This window comes from Canis aureus, chromosome 16 (assembly GCF_053574225.1).
Source record: "Canis aureus isolate CA01 chromosome 16, VMU_Caureus_v.1.0, whole genome shotgun sequence".
NCBI lineage: Eukaryota > Metazoa > Chordata > Mammalia > Carnivora > Canidae > Canis > Canis aureus.
Window position 1 is genome coordinate 35,035,635 of NC_135626.1, and position 20,773 is coordinate 35,056,407.

The 20,773-nt window shown below is 60.3% G+C and overlaps 1 protein-coding gene and 1 long non-coding RNA gene across 8 annotated transcripts; one reads left to right on the plus strand and one right to left on the minus strand.

Annotated features, from left to right (window-relative positions):
- Positions 1 to 1,021: 1,021 nt before the first annotated feature.
- On the plus strand, positions 1,022 to 17,357 carry PPP1R9B (protein phosphatase 1 regulatory subunit 9B). 2 transcript variants are annotated; one of them, XM_077852804.1, is made up of 10 exons: positions 1,028 to 2,933; positions 6,804 to 6,936; positions 8,200 to 8,320; positions 10,176 to 10,280; positions 11,373 to 11,508; positions 12,110 to 12,262; positions 12,376 to 12,429; positions 14,913 to 15,142; positions 15,476 to 15,572; positions 15,757 to 17,357. In XM_077852804.1, the coding sequence occupies exons 1-10, from the start codon at positions 1,524 to 1,526 to the stop codon at positions 15,808 to 15,810; spliced, it is 2,493 nt and encodes an 830-aa protein (XP_077708930.1). In that variant the 5' UTR covers positions 1,028 to 1,523; the 3' UTR covers positions 15,811 to 17,357. The 2 variants fall into 2 exon arrangements, with proteins under 2 accessions (XP_077708931.1, XP_077708930.1); XM_077852805.1 differs by lacking the exons at positions 14,913 to 15,142; positions 15,476 to 15,572; positions 15,757 to 17,357 and adding an exon at positions 13,976 to 14,369 and having other exon boundaries at positions 1,022 to 2,933.
- On the minus strand, positions 6,802 to 20,229 carry LOC144286403 (uncharacterized). 6 transcript variants are annotated; one of them, XR_013354479.1, is made up of 5 exons: positions 19,874 to 20,229; positions 17,889 to 18,067; positions 13,847 to 14,343; positions 7,564 to 7,690; positions 6,805 to 7,293 (listed from the first exon to the last, which is right to left on the minus strand). It is a non-coding gene; the product is annotated as an uncharacterized LOC144286403 (long non-coding RNA). The 6 variants fall into 6 exon arrangements; XR_013354477.1 differs by lacking the exon at positions 19,874 to 20,229 and adding an exon at positions 19,668 to 19,816; XR_013354478.1 differs by lacking the exons at positions 17,889 to 18,067; positions 19,874 to 20,229 and adding an exon at positions 15,437 to 15,888 and having other exon boundaries at positions 6,802 to 7,293; positions 7,564 to 8,541.
- Between the last annotated feature and the right edge of the window lie 544 nt (positions 20,230 to 20,773).

Genomic DNA, 20,773 nt, shown 5'->3' on the forward strand with positions numbered 1-20,773 from the left:
GGGTTGTCAGGACCGAGGATGGGTAGTCCCTACTAGCTTTCCCCCAGCCTCCTTAGCTAACACACACTTGCACACAGTGGCCAGGATCCTTTCCAGTCCGACACCCGAGCCAGAGCTCTCACTGGTGAAACTCTGGCCCCAGGCCTCCAGAATTCCTCCTCCCTGTTTGAGAGGCGAGTGCCCCCGTAGGGGTGGAAGACAAGGATTCCACCCCTTCCCTGGCAGCCTGGGTGCAGAGTGGGCTGGCGACTGGACAACCCATTACAGGGTTCCAAAGGGCAAAGGCCAGCTTCGGGCCGCCACCTGGGGGGTATGAGGACCATTTCCTTTCTCCGTTCTCCTTCCTCCTCCACCACAAGGCCAGCAACACTGAGCGGAGCTTTCACACCTTAGAAGGTTGCAAAAGGTTCTCCACAAGAAATTGTTAAAATGCAGGTTCCTGGGCCGGCCTCTGAGATTCTGCTTCACAAAGTTTGGAGGAGGGCCCAGAAATCTGAATTTAAAAAATGTTTAAAGTGCCCAGCGATTTTGATGCCGATGGTCTTGAACCACACTAGAGAACTACAAGGACCATGAAGGAAATAATCCTGTGCCCCGCCCCCACGACTCTCCCTTCACGTTTGGGGTGAAGAGCCCCCCCCCACCCCCACCCGTGAGACCACTGCGGCTGGACCGCTTCCCCCAGTATTTGGTGGGGGCCTACTTTGGTGGGTCTGGGTAAGCCGCAGTCAGAGGTTGGGATGGAAGGGCTGAAGAGGACGGGCCGGGAGCGGGGGTCAGCGTCAGGCTGTCGGAGCGGGAGGGGCAGGGGAGGGGATACGGTCGGGAGGAGGGGAAGGGGAGGGCTCACAGACTCCAGCCCCGGAAATCCGATCCCTTTAGGACCCAGAGGTGCCAGTCCCCCAGCGGCGGCGGCGAGAAGGGCAGCCGCTCGGTGTCGGGCAGCCGCCGCTCGGGCAGAGCCAGAGAAAGACCGAGGCTCGGGGCGCGGGGGGGAGGGAGGGAGGGAGGGTGGCGCGGCGGCGGCGGCGGAGCGGCCCGGGCCGGCCGAGCAGCCATGGGCGCCGGGGTGCCGGGCCCCCCGAGAGCCAAGGCCCCCGGCCGGGGTGGGGGACTCCCGGGCTGCCAGCCCCGCTGACACCGCCTCGGACGATGTGAGCCGGCGCCTCCGCCGCTGCTTCGCGGGCAGGGCGCGCGGTCCCACCGGCCCCGGCCGCCGCTTGTCGCGTTTGGGTGGGGGCGACCGCAGCAGGCCGCTCGGGCTCTGAACGAGGGGCCGGTGGCTGTGGCAGCTGGATTGGGGGAGGCGACCCACACAGGGCGCTCGGAGATTTTTTTTCCCTTTTTTTTTTTTTTTTTTAAGCGGGGTTAACTGTTTTTGGCAGCCTGGTTGGGGGGAGCCTACAAAAGGCCTTCCGGGGTTTCTTTTCTCGGGGGGAGGGGGCGGTGGTCCCGACTTGGCCAGCCGCCTGTCGGAGGGGGGGAGCGGGAAGCGAGGGGATGCGCCCCCGCCTCCCCCCACCATGATGAAGACGGAGCCGCGGGGGCCCGGGGGTCCCCTCCGGAGCGCCTCCCCGCACCGCAGCGCCTACGAGGCGGGCATCCAGGCGCTGAAGCCGCCCGACGCGCCCGGGCCCGACGAGGCGCCCAAGGCGGCCCACCACAAGAAATATGGCTCCAACGTCCACCGCATCAAAAGTATGTTCCTGCAGATGGGCACGACGGCGGGGCCGCCGGGCGAGGCGGGCGGCGGCGCGGGCCCCACCGAGGCCCCGCGGGCGCCCGAGCGCGGCGTGCGCCTGTCGCTGCCGCGGGCCAGCAGCCTCAACGAGAACGTGGACCACAGCGCCCTGCTCAAGCTGGGCACCAGCGTGTCGGAGCGCGTGAGCCGCTTCGACTCCAAGCCCGCGCCCTCGGCGCAGCCCGCGCCGCCGCCGCACCCGCCGTCCCGGCTGCAGGAGACGCGGAAGCTGTTCGAGCGGAGCGCCCCGGCGGCCTCGGGCGGCGACAAGGAGGCCGCGGCGCGGCGGCTGCTGAGGCAGGAGCGCGCCGGCCTGCAGGACCGGAAGCTGGACGTCGTGGTGCGCTTCAACGGCAGCACCGAGGCGCTGGACAAGCTGGACGCCGACGCCGTGTCGCCGACGGTCAGCCAGCTCAGCGCCGTCTTCGAGAAGGCCGACTCGAGGACCGGCCTGCACCGCGGCCCGGCGCTGCCCAGGGCCGCGGCCGCCGGGGCCCCGCACGCCGGCTCGAAGCTGGTCAGCAGGCGGTCCCGCGTGTTCCAGCCGCCGCCGCCGCCGCCGCCCGCCCCGTCGGGGGATGCGCCGGCCGACAAGGAGCGCGGCCCCGGCCCCGGCCCCGGCCCCGGCCCCGGCCCCGGCGGGCAGCAGCCTCCGCAGCACCGGGTGGCCCCTGCCCGGCCGCCCCCCAAGCCCCGGGAGGTGCGCAAGATCAAGCCGGTGGAGGTGGAGGAGAGCGGGGAGTCGGAGGCCGAGGCGGCGCCCGGGGAGGTGATTCAGGCGGAGGTGACGGTCCACGCGGCCCTAGAGAATGGCAGCGCCTTGGCAACCACTGCCAGCCCCGCGCCCGAGGAGCCGCAGAAGGCCCAGGCGGGCCCCGAGGAGGCCGCGGCCACCGTGGCGGCGCCCGAAAGAGCGCTGGGCGACGGCCGGGCCCCGGACGTGGCCCCTGAGGAGGCGGATGAGTCCAAGAAGGAGGACTTCTCGGAGGCGGACTTGGTGGACGTGAGCGCCTACAGCGGGCTGGGGGAGGACTCCGGGGGCAGCGCCCTGGAGGAGGACGACGAGGAGGACGAGGAGGACGGCGAGCCCCCCTATGAGCCCGAGTCGGGGTGCGTGGAGATCCCGGGGCTCTCGGAAGAAGAGGACCCGGCCCCGAGCCGGAAGATCCATTTCAGCACGGCGCCCATCCAAGTGAGTGAGCCCCCTCCCCGCCCGCGCCCCCGCCCCCGCCCCCGCGCCGCCCCTGCCACGTGCACGCCTCGCCCCCGCCTCGCCAGCCCGCCCGCCAGCCGGGTTTGGCAGGCTGAGTCAGCCCCTGCCACCCAGCCCCCTTCCCAGAAGTTACCACCCGGAGGGGGGCGTGGGGGACTTCCAGCTGTTTGTCAGAGGGCGGCCTGCCCCGACCTGCCCTCAGGTTCCTCTGCCTGCAGCCTCGCCCTGGCTGCCCTGGCTGCCCTGGCCGCCCTGGCTCGGCCGCACCTGCATCCTGGGACACCTGCTTCCCCTTCCTCTCCCAGGCACTCTTCCTCCCAGAGGCCGCCCGAGGCTCTTGGGGGCTTGGGTGGTGGGAAGTGTGTGTCTGTGTGTGTGTGTCCTCAGGAGACCCTCCCCACTTTGCTCCTGACCCCACTGGGCGGGAGAGGACCAAGAGCTTAGAAACACCCCCCTGCACTCCCCCTAGAGAGGAGGGAGAAGCCAAGAACTTCCTAAAAGAAGGTGAGGTGTAGGGGACCACAGTCCTCCTGCATCCTGTCTGTAGCCCCCACCCCAAAGTTTGCAGAAGTGAAAGAGGGAAGCAGGTCTTTGAGGGTGAGCTAGGCTGGGGCCATGTGACTCAGGGTGGGGGGAAAGGCCTAGTCTGGCGCTGGGGCCCTGTTCCCTGGGGTCTGTGCTGGGCCAGCTGGGGAGGTGGAGGTGTTGGGCAGGGAGCAGGTGCCTGGCCTGGCCCGTGAGGGGGCTGGGCCTTGGGCGGGACACCGAAGAGAGGGGGTGGGAGCTGGGAAAGCCCCCAGGGCCCTGGCAGCTGCCCACATGTCTTTGCTCTTGGCTGCTGGGTAGGGCACACTCCCATGGCCTTGGCAAACCCCAAGCCCTCTTGCCACATTCTCCGGGTGCCCTGAAAGAGGGATGGGAGCTGCCCTTCAGCACCCCCATCCCTGCCACCACGCTTGTGATTGGTTTGTGGCTGGTGCCAGTGCCCTGAGATCCTCAGAACAGTGCCAACGGGAGTGGTGGGGACATCCCCGGGAAGAATTAAGAGCCCTTGGTCACCTCCTCCCTTCCTGCCACTCCAGTCTTGGCTGGCACATGCAGCCTAGCTGGCCCTATTCTCAGGCTCAGCTGTGCCCAGCACTAGATCCACTGCAGGGGGCTGTCCAGGGCCTGGACCCTGTCTTTACCCCTCCAGAGCCAAGCCCTCATCTCTTTGCTCAAAGTTTCTGTAACTGGTCCTGGACTCTGAGGCTGCCCATGTTTCCTCCCAGCCCTCCTAGAATATCAGTGGCCCCTCTCCCACCTCTCACCCCAGCTGAGGCCTGAAAGGTGCTACTCCCAGGCCAGCCCTCCCCCTTCTGAGGCTGCGACCTTACAAGTCTTTCCTCTGGCCTCCCTGTCCTGAGAGCTATGGGATCCTGGATAGAGGATGAGGGTGTTTCTTGGGACCTGGGGAGGAGGTGGGGACCACTGAGGGAGTCAGGACCCCCACCCCCCCTTCATCAGTTCTCTGAGCTGCCTGATCCCCTCAGAGATGGAGTTTAGTCTTTCAGTCCTAGGCCTCTGACTGTCTATATTTGACACCTTACCCTGATTTTTGGGTAAAAAATAGCGCATGATTTGGAGCAGTGCTCCCCGACTCCCTGGTGACTGTTGCTCACAGGACTGTGGGAGCCAGTGGTATGTGGTGCCTCCTTGGTGTGTCTGACTTTTGACCTTACTGGGGATTTCCTCCCCCCCCACCCCGCCCCAGGACCTCAGGTCCTTGTTGTTCCCCCTCCCTGCCCCCACCCTGCATTGACACTGACTCCCGGGTCTTGTGTGGATGACCCAGTTGTTGCCTTTATGAAGGCTTCTGCTGAGGATAGAGAGCTCAATGCCACATTGTCACTTGGGGCAGGGGACTGGGCCCAACCCTCTAATGGGCTGGGCACATTCTGGTGGGCAATGTTAGGGGCAGTCTGGGCCTCTGAGCCTGAGGCCTGGGTTTCCTGCAGGGGGCAGGATTTGAGCGGCTAATAAGAGAGGAGAGGGCAAAGCCCAGGACAGGCTGGGAGAGTGTTTTGGAGGTCACAGTGTATTGGCTTGCTCATGCACACGCATCACATCGGGGAGGGCTTGCTTTGGTTGATCCAGACCACCACCAGACTGAGGGTTGCAGGGACCCGGTCTGCTGGAGCAGAGGGTGAGGGTCAGGGGACTCAGATGCAAAAGTGGGCCAGAGCCGATTTGCCAGGCCCCAGGCATGAGTGCAATGGGGACAGTCACAGGTGACCCATTCCCCAGGGCCCAGCTGGGTGCAGTCTCATCCTGCCCTGACCTTGGCAGCAGACCTCGCATCTTATCCTATGTACAGACTGGGTGGCCCATCCCTCCAGGGGGCTTGAGGGCCAATTGCCAGATGTCAGAAGGACAGTCTGACCGCTGCAGGACTAACGATGAGCTTTAAGGGCCAGAGCTTGGATTTCTCTGATGTAGTGACATTGAGGGACCTCCCAGCTGCACTTCTCATCCTATGAAATCCCACCTTGGGAGTGAGGCTCTGGTGGGGAGTGACACTGAGTGAGCCCAAACAAAGGCTGGGACAAAAGTCTGCTGCCTGCCAGGGTGCCCATGGACCTGCTCCTGGAAGAGAGGGGGCCCTGGCAGGGGCCTCAGGGGACACGGTGCTCCACTCCAGCTGCGCAGGCCTCTGGCCCAGAGCTGCTCCCACCCTTCCCGGCCCCCGCTTGGCTCCAAGTGGTGCCAACCTGTCGCTGCAGGCAATGAAGCATGAACGTGTCATGGTACCCCAAATGGTGCTCATTAACCTCCCACTGGGGGTACCCCCACCTGGACCCAGAGTGAGGCCCTCCCACAGAGCCCCTGTCCTAGCTTCTCTGTTCTCTGGAGGAGGGTTGGAATTCCCCTTCTCACTGGGAGACATAGGAAGGAAACAGCAGAGGGGCACAGGGGACAACAGGTAGGCCTTGGGGCCCCATGTAGGCTGGGTTCACTGGGGACAGTGTTGAGACTGCTGCTCCTTGAGCTCCTTGCTCTTATCAGGGCCTTCTAGTGCATTGGGGACAAGGGGCACACCTCAGCACTGCTTCTCTGGAGGGAAACTGAGGCCTGGGCACGCAGGCAAAGCCACAGGGGCCTGGCGTTCCCCTCCACCCACCTCCTGCCACCTGAGGGGCACCTCGAGTGGGGGGGGCTGCCCTTTTTCCATGGGGGCGGAACAGATCCTTCCTGCTTCCCTCCCCCACCCTGGCCTCAACTTTAGGTTCAGGTCAGCTGGGTCCTGGGTGCCCCTCTATCTTCCTCTGTTCCTCCCTCTCCTCCTCCCTCCCCTGTCCCTGCGTCTCACACCCGTTCCCCCCTCTCTCCCCATCTGGCATCCTCCAGGATCTTCTCCATTCTTCCTCCCCTCCTCCTCCCTCCTCCTTTGCGCCTCTGCTCCTGCTCAGCCTGTTCTTTCCACTCTTCTGCCGTCTGTGTCCGCCCCGTCTGGCTCTCTGGGTCCTCATGTTTCTCTGTGTCCCGGTCTGTTGGTCTGTCCCCGACCTAGAGACCCGGCTTCCTGAGTCTGCTGCTTTCTGGGGCATTGCCCATCTTTCCTTCCTCCAGCAGCCATGCTCAAGCCAGTAGGGGCTGCGGAAGAAAGTAATGGTGTGGTTGGGGCAACCGCATCCCTTTCTCTGTTGCCCCATGCGCTGGAGCCCCAGAAGGGCCTGCCATTCCAGCTGGGGTCATGCTGGGGCTGGGGGAGGCCCAAGCAGGAGAGGATCGCCAATGGGCACCTGCCTGCCTCAGTGGCCTCTGGGCACCAGCTCCACCCCTGCCCTCTGACTAGCGGCCCCTCTGCAGGTGTTCAGTACCTACTCCAACGAAGACTACGACCGGCGCAACGAGGACGTGGACCCCATGGCCGCCTCGGCTGAGTATGAGCTGGAGAAACGGGTGGAGAGGCTGGAGCTGTTCCCTGTAGAGCTGGAGAAGGGTGAGAGGCCCAGGGCCAGGCCACAGAGCGTGGGGGAATCTCCTCTCTGGCGCCAGCTCCACCCTGGGCCCCTGAGGCCACTGCCCCCAGCCACAGGGACTCCAGCAGCCAGAGCTCCTCCCACCGCCCCCCGCCGGCCCACACTCTGCCCCTTTAGGTGCCCAGTCCCCAGGGCCCCGTGGGCAGGGTCCCGGGCTCTGTTGGGGCCTGGTGGTGACAGAGCAGTCACCAATGCCCGCTAACTGTGTCCTTACATGCTATAGTAGGTGCTGGGCAGGGACGGGAGAGGCCGCCACAACATGCAGACTCAGGTCAGTGGGGTCCCCAAGGAAATAATGCTTGCACTTGCGTTGAGCTCTGAAGATGGGAATTTTGGGGAGTATGTGGGAAAGAGAGAGGAGGCTTGGCTAGATTTTGATCACGAGGACAAGATGAGTATGCAGGGCCTTGTAGACTATGTGGAGGACACTGCCTTTTTTCTAAGATGGACGGGAAACTGGTAAGGCGTGGGAAACATATTCTAGAAAGACCACATCAGGCTGTGCTGTGGGGAGAAGGGTCCTAAGTGGATGGCGAGAGACCACAGTGGTGTGGACAAGATGATGGCTATGGGGGAAGTGGGTATACCTGAGAGGTCCTTGGAGGTAGAATCTGCAGGATCTGGTGGTTATTTGGCTCTGGCTGAGACCATGAGGGGGAGGGAGGAATCCAGGTGACTTCCAGGCCCCATGAGGGAGTGGCAGACGGGAAGAGCCTGTTTGTGGGGGAAGATAAGAGTTTGGATGTCAGAGGTTCGTGAGACAGGAGGGGACAGCTGTGGAGAGAAGAGCAGGAGGTCTTCGGTCATTGAGGCCGTGAGTATGGATGAGCGTGCGTAGAGAAGACCAACCCCATCATGGCTACCCCCACACCGTCCCATCCCTCCGCACCCCTCATCTGCGTGTAGGCAGTCTCTGGCCCGCCCACCCTCCTGGTTCCACCTTCAGTGTGTCCTGCGGCTCATTGGTTCTTGGGGGGAGCAAAGGGCAGGGGGTGACCCAAGAGCTTCCTAATTGGCTTGGCAAAGAGGGGGTGGACAGGATGGTGTCCCTTCCCCAGTTGTGGACATCCCCTAAGCATGGGGACTGCTGTTTGAGGTCGGGTGGGCCCTGGGGTGAGGTAGGGGGTCAGGGGGTGTCTCTTACTCTGTCCCCCACAAGCCCTGGCCAGAACACCTCACCTCTACCTCCCAACACCAGCCTCTCATGACTTTCTGCTCCACAGACTCCGAAGGCCTGGGCATCAGCATCATTGGCATGGGGGCTGGAGCCGACATGGGCCTCGAGAAGCTGGGCATCTTTGTGAAGACGGTGACCGAGGGTGGTGCAGCCCACCGGGATGGCAGGTACCAGCTCCCCTTCCCCACAGCAGCCAGCTGCCAGCCAGGCCACTGAGCCAGGCCAGGCCACTGCAGGGCTCAGGTGTTGATGGAGGTGCCAGTCCAGGGAGGACAGCAGTAAACAAACTGAGTGAGCCCCCTGTCCTCATGGCACTTACATCCTTTGCAGGGTGAGGAGGGGGGCTGTGTGGAGGCATCATAAGTCCTGGTTTCAAGTGTGTGTTGGGCTGTGGTGGGGAGAACACAGACACGGAGTCTCAGTTCCTGGTGGATACATGTGAGCTTTTTGTTTTTCTCACTCGGCAAATATCGAATCCCTGGCTCTGTGGTGGGGCTGGAGCCAGGCCCTGGGGAGTCAGTGAGGACTTCCCTTGCCCTTGGGAAGCACAGGCTGTGGTGAAGCAGGCAGACATCCAAGTGGACACACAAAAAATGTCGGGAAAAAAAAATGTGGGAAAAGTACAGGGTGCCGTGAAGGCATCAGAAGCAGGATTTGCTCTTTCTGGATAGCAGGGAGGGCTTCCTGGAGGAAGTGACAGTGGAACTAAGACCTGAGGATGAGCAGTAGTCAGGCTGAGGGAGTAGGATGTGCAAAAGGTTCCAGGAAGAGGACGGAAAGCAGGCAGGTGTGGCTGGAGCATAGAGAGCAAGGGGGACCCAGGTGTGTGGTGTGCCTGGGGAGGGGGCTGCTACTTGTGTGTGTGAACGTGTGAGCATGTGTACCTATGTTTGGCACCTGAGGCTGAAGGGGTCAGAAGGGTTGGGAGGACCTCCTGGAGCCCTGGAGAGCCTGATGACCCCAATGTGGACCACTCCACTGTGTCTATCACAGAGGGGAAGTGGGAAAGGGCTTCGGGCATCCCCAGGGTTGTTTGAAGTGGTATCAGGGGTGCCTTGTGGTGGCACCTTCAAACCCAGACTCCCTCCATGTGACTGAGATGAGTTGGTATCCCTGTAGGGGCTTGGTGACTTTGGGGTCATGCTTGTAGAGCTTGGGTTGCCTCCCTCAGGGTGCTTTTGCCTGCTGTGGCCCAGGTGGCGTGTGAGATGGACAAAAGGAAGGTGACACCCCTGCTCTTTCACTTACTGCCCCTCCCCCAATTTGGACTTCCAGAGCTGTTCCTGTGGTCACCCGGTGGCAGCGTGGGGGGGTGTGTGCCCACGTGAGAGAGTAGCCGCATGCGGGGCATGTGGGGGGGGGGCGGGTGAGCTGCTCACAATAGGCTATTTCCTCCATTTCCGCAGAGGAGCCCTAAGAGAAGGCCTGGAGCTTGCAGGGAAGTGGCAGTGGAGGAAGGAGGTGGCCAAGGGTCCTGTCGGCAGGCCAGGCTAACCCAACCCCATCTATCTCCTACTGTGGAGAGCCGGGGCTTCTGGTGCCTCATCTAGATGTGGTAGGGGCTGTGCACCCATATCGGGGTGCAGTGGGCACAGGAGTATGCTATGTGGGTCTCGGCATTTGGGAGAAAATCTGCAGACCTGAGTCTGTAGAAATGGACACGTAAGAGGACTGTGTGTTACCTATGCTTTGGGCCTTTGCTGGAGTGCATGGTGGTAACGAACTCTGTGGATATCACACCGCGCTGTCGATGGAGGAGGGGACAAGGGTGTGATTAGCACAGGAAGTGTGCTCACTACCCCTCTTGGTCCTTCCTGTGTCTGCTTTGTTTGGCCGGGTCTCACTGCCCGGTGTGGGTCCGGCCGATCCCTGACCCTCTGGCCTCCTGCATTTTATACAAGTAGACAAAGTACCAGGACCCAGCAGGGACCGAGCCTCAAGTTTCTGATTGGGGGATACCACCACTACCTCTGCTCCAGTTCCCCTGGGACAGCCCCCCCTAACCAATGTGGCCTCTCCCAGGATCCAAGTGAATGATCTCCTGGTCGAGGTGGATGGCACAAGTCTGGTTGGAGTCACCCAGAGCTTCGCAGCCTCCGTGCTCCGGAACACCAAGGGTCGCGTGCGGTAAGCACTGGCCAGGCAGGGCTGGGTGGGGAGGGGGAGCAGACAGGAGATTTGGCCTCATCCCGCCACTCTGCCTGCCTGCCCACACCCACATAAGGTTCTGAGTGGCCCACCTCATAAAGGAGCTTCCTTGGCCTCCCTGCTGGAAGGAATTGCTGTGCTCATAGCCCTGCCCAGCGCTCGCCATTCCCCTCCCAAACCCCTGAATGCTGCTGGCCACCAGCACTCAGGCTTTGAGGCCCATGGTCTGCTGCGCCTCCAAACTGGCCTCTTGGATTTATTCTCCTTCCCCTGCCTGTCTGTGACTCACTCACTGAAGAGCCAAGATGTGCAAGGAGAATGCCAAATTGGGGTCCCCCCACCAGGCACTTCATCCTTCCCTCCTCACCAGCTCTGTAATCCTGGGAGGACTCTCAGGCCCTGGGAGGGCCTGTCAATTAAGGGAACTGGGTTAGAAGCTCCTTATGTCTCTCTCTGGCACAATATTCAGGGACCACTCCCTGACCTCTCCAAAAGGGGCACTGCCCCCAGGAAAGGGTGGTGGAGAGAAACAGGATGTGGGTGGCCACAGAGAGGAGGGGCTAGTGCCTGGAAGTTCCACTATTTCCTCTCCATCCTAATCTCCACTCACCATCATCCCGCCCCTTCCTGAAGCCTGGGGGCTTGGAGCTTACGCTAGATACCCCTGCACAGCCCCAGGGCAGGGGAATGGCGAAGCAGGCTGCTGGGATGGGTCAGGTTCGCCATTCCCCAGCCTCGCTTTCTGTCCCCTGGTGGGGGAAGAGCCCCCTGCCCTGGCAGCTCCTGAACTGCTGTCCCCTGCAGCCCAGCAGGGGGTTTGGCTGACGTCACCCCTCCCCCACAACTGGCTTTGAGGGTTAGCAGGCCTTCTGGCTGTCCCAGGAAAGAAACCCAGTAAGGGCCCCCAGTTCCCCCATTCATTATTAACACCCCACAGCCTCTGGACTCAGCCATCTCATTTCACCTCCCTTGGGAGGGTCTGGGTGTGGAGACGGGAGCACCAGCCTAGAGGATGATGCTATCACCCAGTTGAAGACAGAGGCAGGGTGGATGACGCTATTGCTCCTGCAGGTTTATGATTGGCCGGGAGCGGCCAGGCGAGCAGAGCGAGGTGGCCCAGCTAATTCAGCAGACCCTGGAACAGGAGCGATGGCAGCGGGAGATGATGGAGCAGAGATACGCCCAATACGGGGAAGATGATGAGGAGGTAGGGACACCGGGCCTGGCCGGCCGCATCATCGCCCCCTGGTGGCTGGACGGAGCATTACACCCATCCTGTGCCTCTGCTGCTTTCCCAGGTCTCCTGAGGGAGGCCAGGACACCATTCCCTATCCTGGGGGAGCCCCAGAGTGATGGAGGAGATACAGACCCTTCCTTCAGAGAACCCTTAGTGTGATGGAGGAGTAACACTCTGTCTTCACAGAGCCTTCCTGCTCACCTTCAGTTGGCTCAGAGTCCCCACTCTGAGGGGAAGACATAGTTCTACCCCCAGGGGGCCTAATCTGAGGAATGAGCCTGCTTCAGACCTCAAGGGACCTGTGGTGTGAGGGGAAAAGCATAGGCTGTTTCTTCAGGGGTCTCAGTCTCCGGGAGGAACTACCTATGCCTTCTGGGGACTCCCCAGGCTGTTGGGTGAAGATGCAGACTATGCCACAGTGTGACCCCAGCCTGATGGGGGAGGCGTGACCCACAGCTCTGGGTAGCTCCCAGACTGACAGGGACAGACAGTTGCCAGTCCAAGTCCTGTTCATCAGAGCCCAGGGAGGCTGAGGTGGGCAGGGTGCTCAGCTTCCTTGCTCTCTTCACAGACAGGAGAATATGCCACCGACGAGGATGAGGAGCTGAGCCCCACGTTCCCGGGTGGCGAGATGGCCATCGAGGTGTTTGAGCTGGCAGAAAACGAGGATGCCTTGTCCCCTGTGGACATGGAGCCTGAGAAGCTGGTGCACAAGTTCAAGGAGGTGGGAAGAGGGGGTCCCTAAAGTGGTGGAGGGCAGAGGCAGGCCATTATCCTGCCCTGAAGCACTGCCTACTCCAGCTGGAGCTGAGCGCCTGCCTCTCTGCCCCACCCCAGCTCCAGATCAAGCATGCTGTGACTGAGGCAGAGATCCAGCAGCTAAAAAGAAAGGTAAGAATGTGGCAGAGGGAGGGGGCGACCGGAAGGCTGGGGGGATGACCCCTCCACCCTCACAACTGCTTACACTGACGCTCATAGGTCACCCACAGGCAGATACAGAACAAGCTGCTCTGAGGCAAGGGAGAGGAGTGTTAAAAGCTTGAGCTGTGGACTCCTGTGTGCCACCATCCACTTGCTGCTCTGTGCCTCAGTCTCCTCCCCTATGGGATGGGATGATAATAGTGCCAATGCTGTATGTTCCATTGTGAGGATTAAATGAGAGAAGGCATATAAAATCCTTAGCACAGTGCCTGGCTCATAAAAAGTACGGAGTAAAAAGTCAAGTCATTAGCTACTATACTGACACACCAAGTCACTCTAGAGGTCTTCACATTTCTTCTGTCTCATACCTATCCTCTACAAACAGGCCCAGCAATAAATGCAAACTACTCAGAGATACACACACTGACTCATGCCAGCCTGCACCTGAGGCACGTACCACCCCCAGGCCTGCTCACCAAGATCTCTGGAGATGCCCACTCTATGTGGACCTCGAGACACAGGACTCAGTCTTCACCTGACATTATACCCAGGTGCTTTAGCCTAGATATGTAGACTCTACATTTGTCTGCTGCAATATAGACAGGCACAGCCATCTCTCAGGAGGAGTGTCACAGGACATGTGCATTCTCACTGAGGGGCTGATGCTGGCGCTCCCAGATGGTGACACACATGACATACACAAACACGCATATGTACTACGCACTGACACCTACTCAAAGCACATTGGGTGCCAACATACTCAGCCTGCACAGACTTCATATTAAAAGTCTGCATTGGGCCCCCAGCTGAGCCTGGACATTAGGAGTCCCAATTCCCATGGGGCTTCCAATGTGGTAGGGAGAGAGGGGCGCATGGGGGCCATGCAGCCATGGTACATCCACCATACATGGAGAGAGGAGAGGTCACAGCTGAGCCTTGTGGGGCAGGCAGGTGACTGAGGCAAAGGAAGGGCACCACCCAGGGAAGAGAGGCTGAGCTCGGAGGAGGCCCACTGACTGGCAGCCATTCCTGTGGGGACGAGGTGGGAGGCTGAGCTGGCCTTTTGGTGAAGGCTGAGGCTGGCAGGGGAACCAACCCACTAAAGACTCTGGCCTTGGTCCTGTGGCCACATGGGGCTCACCAGGGGCAAAGGTTGCTGCCTACGAGTTGGTAGGACATGAGGGTGGGGAGGATTTGGAGGCCCTAGTGGTGTCCTGGAGGGAATGGTGGCCAGGGCTGCCCACATTGCAGGCAGAGGGTATGGATTGGAAGGGTGGGTTGGAGCTGCATTTCTGCGGTCGAGATGATCCTGGGTGGATGCAGAGCAGGAAGGAGGGGCGAGTCAAAGATCTGTTCATGCTTTCAACTGTAAACACCTATAGGGTACCTTCTGAGTGCCCCAGTCTGTTCCAATCCCTGCGGGGGACAGCAGCAGATTTGACTGCCGCCCTTGTGGAGCTTAGTGTGCACACTGATGTCCATCCATACTGTTACCAACCGACATGGTGCTCTGCAGGAGAGTGCAGGCTTGCTGAGCTCCCAGAGTGGTGCAGCAGGGAGTCTGATCCAGCCAGGGTGTGTTTGTGCTCGAGGGGATGCTGCTGGAGGGAATCACAGGAGACTTCTCTGGGGAAGTGATACACTGAGCAGAGAGCTGAAGGGTGAGCTAGTGGGAAATAATGGGCAAGGTGGGGAGGAGGTAGGGACATTCCAGGCAGAGGGAAGTGCATGGGCAAAGGCCCTGTGGCAAGTCTGAGGATCTGCGGGCAGGCCTCTGTGCCGGAAGACAGATAGCAAGTGGTGTTGCAGACAACGAGGTTGGTGGGGCAGGCAGGGGCTTGAAGCTGAGCTCTGGTGCAGCAGTGAAGTCACAGCAGTGAGGTCCTGAAAAAGAGGCATAGGTCTGTGTGGGTGGGGTTGGGTTTGGGGCGGGGTGCCTGTGGGGAGCTGGGAGACAAGGTGAGAGAGGAGCCAGGATTGCTTAGGAGGCCACAGAACCAGGGCTTGGTCAGCAGGCCCAGAGGCACAGCAGGGCCAGAGGGCGATGGTGACCGTCACCTGGCCTACTCTTTCACACCTGCCATCTTACTGTAGTCCCATAAGCCTGCCAGGGGTCAGTCTCCTTTCACAGATGTGAGGGCTGAGGCTTAAGACAGAAGTCACCTTGCCTGGGGTCACAGAGTTAGTCAGTGACTGACCTGGTCTCTTGCCTGATGGGAGCGCAATACAGTGGCGGGGGGGTGGGGGGGCTGGCTGAGGGCTCTGAGGCTGAGCCCCCACTTCTTCCCTCTCCAGCTTTGAGTTCTCAGGCTCAGCCAAGGAGAGTGAGTAGTTGGCGGGCCATGGGCTCCACAATGCAGCAGCCATCCAGACACTGGCTCTGGTGCCAGGATGGGGGTGCTTCTCAGCTCCCTGCGGCCCCCTGCAATCCCAGCTGACCCTTCCTCCCTCAGCTGCAGAGCCTAGAGCAGGAGAAGGGGCGGTGGCGGGTGGAGAAGGCCCAGCTGGAGCAGAGCGTGGAGGAGAACAAGGAGCGCATGGAGAAACTGGAGGGCTACTGGGGCGAGGCCCAGAGCCTGTGCCAGGCTGTGGATGAGCACCTGCGGGAGACCCAGGCCCAGTACCAGGCTCTGGAGCGCAAGTACAGCAAGGCCAAACGCCTCATCAAGGACTACCAGCAGAAGTACGTGGCCAGGGGCTTGGGAGCCAGGGGGCCTGGCTCAGGGAAGACCGGCTGAGAGGCCATTATTGGCAGCCTCTTCCCACCCCTGCTGAGTCGGGAGGCAGGGAGCACAAAAGTCGGGAGGGCCCCACAATGGGGGTACTGGGCCCAGAATGACTGGGCTCCAGAGCCAGCAGTCAGGCCCCAAAAGCCTTGGGGCCTCCAGGCCTAAGGGAGAGGAACAGAGCTGCCCAGGTGGGGCTAAGGACAGGGCTGAGGACCCGAGACCCCTTAGATGAGAATCAGACTACACACCCTTATCCACGGTCTTTTCTGTCCCCTGCCAATCCCTAGGGAGATCGAGTTCCTGAAAAAGGAGACCGCACAGCGCCGGGTTCTGGAAGAGTCGGAGCTGGCTAGGAAGGAGGAGATGGATAAGCTCCTGGACAAGGTAAGACCGGGGTGTACGGAGGGGGCAGCAGGTGATCCCCCCCTCTAGCACCCCTCTGTGGATTCTGGAGGGAGAGAAGGAGAGTCATGCTGCTGGCTCAGGGTCATGTCCCCACTAGGGGATCAGAAGGGGCAGGGCCCATCCTGGTCTCCAGGCCTGACCCCCTCTCCCTTTTGTTTGCCAGATCTCAGAACTGGAAGGAAACCTGCAAACACTGAGGAATTCCAATTCTACTTAACAGGAATCATTCCTTGACCGGACAATAATTAATCCCCTCCCATTGTCCTCCCTCCCCTGTCCTCAATACTCCCCCCCCCCCGCCCCCTACCAGCCTGGGGACAGGTGCCCCGACTCCCCCACCCTCTGCCCCACCTCCCCCAGCTTCAGGGACCAGAGGGCCTGGGCAGACAGAGGTGGCTGGAAGGATGGCCTCCTTCTTGCCCAATGGGGCTAAGGCACAAAGGCCAAGGAATGCCGAGGGTTGGCCTGGGTGGTAGATGGACACAAGGACCTGCAGACCATACTGCCAGACTTTACAATCAACCTCCAGCCTTTGTCTCTGGACTGGAATGGGGCTGGGGGCTCTCCCAGCATCTCACCACCTGGAGGCTGCTCCCTGCCCATGGGGCTCCTAGGTGGGCCCTGGGCCTCTTGACTTGAGATTCTCTACCTTCTTGGCCCTTTCCCTGTCCCCCATCATTGTGCTGTCTCTGTTGCATTCTGACCCTCCTGCTGGGAGGGGTTGCCTCCACACCTCCACCCATCCCGGTCCCCCCACCCAGGAGGGACAGAGTTCACCCCTGAGCCTGGAGGCTGGGCCTGGCCCTGCACTGATTTCTCATGCATCCTTCGGGAGAAGGGGAGAGTCCAGGACACCTGGTCCCCAGCTCCCCCTTTCCTAGGGCAGCAGCCCTCAATTTTTCCTTGTGCCTCCCCACCCCCAGGTGCCAAATAGCCATAACCTCCTCCTGGAACAGTTCTGTGGCTTCTCAGGGCTCCAGGTTTCCTGGCCAAGACTGGGAATGCCAGGGAGGAGAGGTCAGCTTTGGGGGCCTGGCTGCAGAGCCCCTGGTCTTAGGCAAGGGGAACATTTCCCACCAGAGAGCCAGGCCCTGCCCTGCCCAGGGCCACACCTGGAAGCCTTGTACTAACATCGCAAATTCAGCCTCACTCCGCCCACACCCACAGGTTTTGACTGGAGGGCAAAATTTTACTACTACTCATCTTTCTGGAGACCAGGGCTGCCCTGCTGGCAGCCTGCTTCCTAAGTGAAATCTGCTCCGTTTCCCCCACTTTAACCCCAAATTGGGGCTTGGACCAAGGGAGGTGAGACCCCCCCCCAGGTCCCCTCCCCTTTCAGGATCCATCTCTCATTTTGCCTCTTCCTACTGCCCCTGCCCCAGACTGGATTTTTGTTCAGTTTTTAAAAACAGACAACTCCCATCACATCTGTTTGGGCTTCTCGTCCCCTGTAAATAGACCACGCCATCGATCAGTATTTCTCGGGCGCCCCCCTCCCACCCCCAGACGTGCCCCTACCCCTCAAAGAGCTGGCTGTCTCGGTGCCCGGGCCCACGCGCTTCACCCCCGTCGCCGCGGCAGATGGAGGGGGCGGGGCCAGGGGGCGGGGGTTCGGAGCGCTTCCGGTTTCTCGGCCGGCACCGCCCCTCCCCGCCCCCCCGCAGGACTGCGTCTCTGTACATAATATATATATGTATGTATTGTTCCCGGTTTTGTACGGACCATGCCCTCTGTCAGGTCGTCCCCATAAAAGCAGCCCCCAGAGCCTCTCTGCCTGGTTTCTTGATTCGTGGGGGAGGGGCAGGGTCGTCGGTCGGTGCCCCGTGGTCCCCTCCTCCCGGTGCTGCCTTTACTGGGAAGACCCTTCATGATTATGAAGATCCCATATTCCCGCTTCCAGCAAACGCCCTTTTTGCCACCATCTCCCCCATCAGCACCCATGCTCTTCTATCCATTCCTCTTGGGCAGGGCTGGGGGTTCTAGAGAGTTCCTTAGCCCCCTCGCGTTTCCTCTTTTTAGGAGGCCTCTGGCAGAATTCAGAGAATGGATTCGGTAGGATAGGATGAGGAGAACCGCGCCCCTCCCCTGAGAAGTCTAACCTCAGGGAGAATAGCCGGCCTCTCCTCTCACGAGGCACCCTACCTGAAGTCCCCGAAGGATCAAAGGTCTCCCGGGGGTGGGAGGTGACCTGTCAGAGCAGTTTTGTGACCGGGGTCCTGAGAATCTTTCTGCCCTAGAAAATTTAAATAGCTCTAGCCCCCTGCTCTGCTCCAGCATGTCTGGTTGCAAACTCACCAGCCCTAATAGGATGGGTCTGGTCGGGATCCCTGGGTGGCTCAGAAGTTAAGCATCTGCCTTAGGCTCAGGGCATGATCTGGAGTCCCAGGATGGAGTCCTGCATGGGCTCCCTGCACAGATCCTGCTTCAGGACCCTGCTTCGCCCTCTGCCTGTGTCTCTGCCTCTCTCTCTGTGTCTGTCATGAATAAATAAGTAAAATCTTAAAAAAAAGAAAAAAAGAAAGAAAGAAGAAAGAGAAAGAAAGAAAGAAAAGAAAGAAAGAAAAGAAAGAAAGAAAGAAAGAAAGAAAGAAAGAAAGAAAGAAAGAAAGAAAGAAAGAAAGAAAAAGAAAAGAATGGGTCTGGCAGTCCAAATGCCAGGGTCCTAAGGACAATATTTTGTGAAGCCCCAGAGAGCAGAGAGAGTGGGGGGGGGGGCGTAGTGGGGCAGTCCCCAACACCAGCCTTGCCCTGCTCTGGGTGCTGGTGTGTTTAGGTGTGAAAGCACAGAAGCACAAGCTCAGTGGCCTAGCCCCCCAAGGGTATTCTCATGTTCCCCTTTGCCCAAAGGAATCTGGGCCCTTCAAAGTCATTCTGACAACATCTGAGATGACTAGTCTCGACCCATCCAGCCTGCTGCTCACTTGGGGGTCACCTGGAAACCTTGGGATGGTGACCATTGCTTCTCAAGTCATTTTCTCCAGGGGGGTCATCCTTGGGACACTTCTGGGAAGAAAGATCCAGGTGGCTGAATCCCAAGATCAGAGACCACCAAAACACAAGGCTATAAGTCATGGTCACTGGGACCCTGCTCAGGAAACCTAGCCAAGAAATTCTAAGTGAAGTGGCCAGACCAATCTGAGTGGGAAGGCAGATATAGGGGCTGTGGCAACTTCTGCTGGTCTGACTGGGGCTGATTCCAGGGTGAGGTCCTGCTGCCTTTCCCCCATCTTCCTGTGTATTATGTGAGGGGCCTATACATAGTATGTTCCAAAATGTGGGCCAGGTGGTTCCCCATGCCTAAGCCTGAGTACATTGTATGGTGGGAGGTGTTATGTGTGGCATTGCTTTGAGTTTCTCAGGCCGAAGAGGTGACATGACCATGAGCCATGTCCACATTTGGGGCTATGTCAAGTAGCTATGGGGAGGTCTGTGTGAGGCTTGTTACCTCAGCCCTGCCCTGTCACCTGCCCCATTCTTAGGGGCTTGAGCAGGTTTGCCACAACCCCAACACTTGCCTTAGGGGAGAGAAATCAAATGAAGGGCATTTTCTGAACTCTCAGAAGCTTAGGCATCACTAGAAACAGGGATCCTCCCCGGTCCTGTAGCCTAGCAGACACCCTCCCATAGAACCTGCCCCCTGCACCCAGCACCCAGAACTGACAGGGCCTATATAATCAACCCCCCTGGCCCCCACTCAGATCTCACCAGATGCCTGAAAACCATGTCTTCTCTAAAGACCCCAGACTCAGCCCTGTAGGACATCACCCAGAGTCCCAACTGGGTCCCCAGATCTCCACAATCTAGCCAGCATTCCATGGCTGCCAGCAGATTCTAAAGACACACAGAGACCCCAAAACTCCCACAGATTTCCTAGAATACCTTCAGCCCTCAAAGCCTATTAATTTGGTCTTCATCCACAGTCCGAAGACCATCCTGGCTCAACATACCACCTCCCACAGCTCCTTGGAGACCCGTGACTATAGAGACTCCAGCCAGCCCTTAGGGAACTCTATCCCTAGGTGGCATACCTCTCCCCCCACCCCCTCAGGTCTGGATCCTTCTATCCAACCTCACCATTTGCTCTTGAACAAAACTTTCATTCTTCGAGATCTCTGTTTTCCTCTCTTAAAATGGGGGTAATACAAACAACCAGGTTTATTGTGAGGTGACATTAACAATCAGGGGAATGTACAGTGCCTGGCTCCTATGCCATCACAGTATGGCCACTAGTTGTTGATTATTACACTATCTGCCCTGGCCTGCCACCACCTCAGGCTCACTGCTCCAAGTGTGATCTCATCCCAGAGCCCCCTCCAGGACTCCAGCCTCGGGCCAAGGCCTCCTTCTCTCTCAGTGGCCAGCGATCCCCAAATCTGGTCAATTTCTTCCATTCTATGTCCCGGACAGCCCTCAGCTTGATCTGTGATCTTCATGCCTACTGCCTCCATCTCATCAGCCTCACCAGGGCTCTTCCAGCCTCGCGCTGCCCTCTCCAGTCCACTCTCCACAGAGGAGCCAAAGGGTTCAAAGCAAATATGAGCCCCTCACTCCTTTCCCCTATGGCTTCCAGGATAAACTGCAAGCACTTCTTCCACCCCTGCACCTTCGCAGCTTCCTCTTCCACTCTAGCCCGCCACCCCCACCCAGCCCCACTAGCACTTCTACCCAGCCCTGGCCGGCTGGGGTAGCCAACACACCACCTCTACCTGGAAGCCCCCAGGATCACCTCCACCCCCCACCCCCACCCCCCGCGTCCCTAGGCTGCGCCGGCGTCCTCCGGTGCTCTGTGAACCCGGGCTCGGGGCACCTGGGCTATTTGGGGCCCCCCACTGGTCTGTCTCCCCCCCCCCCCCGCCCCCGACACATCCCGACGAGCCCCGACGGCTTGGCCCGGTGGTTCCGTTCCCCGCGGTGCCCTCAGGCCTTGGCGCACCGAGGGCTCGGTGGACGTCCGGAGACTGGATGAATCCCGAGCCCCCACGGACCTCGCAGTGGAGGCGGAGGCCCCGTGGGTGCAGAGGCGGGGCCGCTCCCCCCAGAGCCCCCCTCCCCCGGACTTCCGCGGCCCGAGTAGTAGCTGGCAACTCGGAATCCCCTCGCCGGGCCGCCGCGCGGGGCCGCCTCCTCCCTCCCGTCCTGCCGCCTCCGCCCCCTCTCCCTCCCTCCCGCCCTCCCTCCCT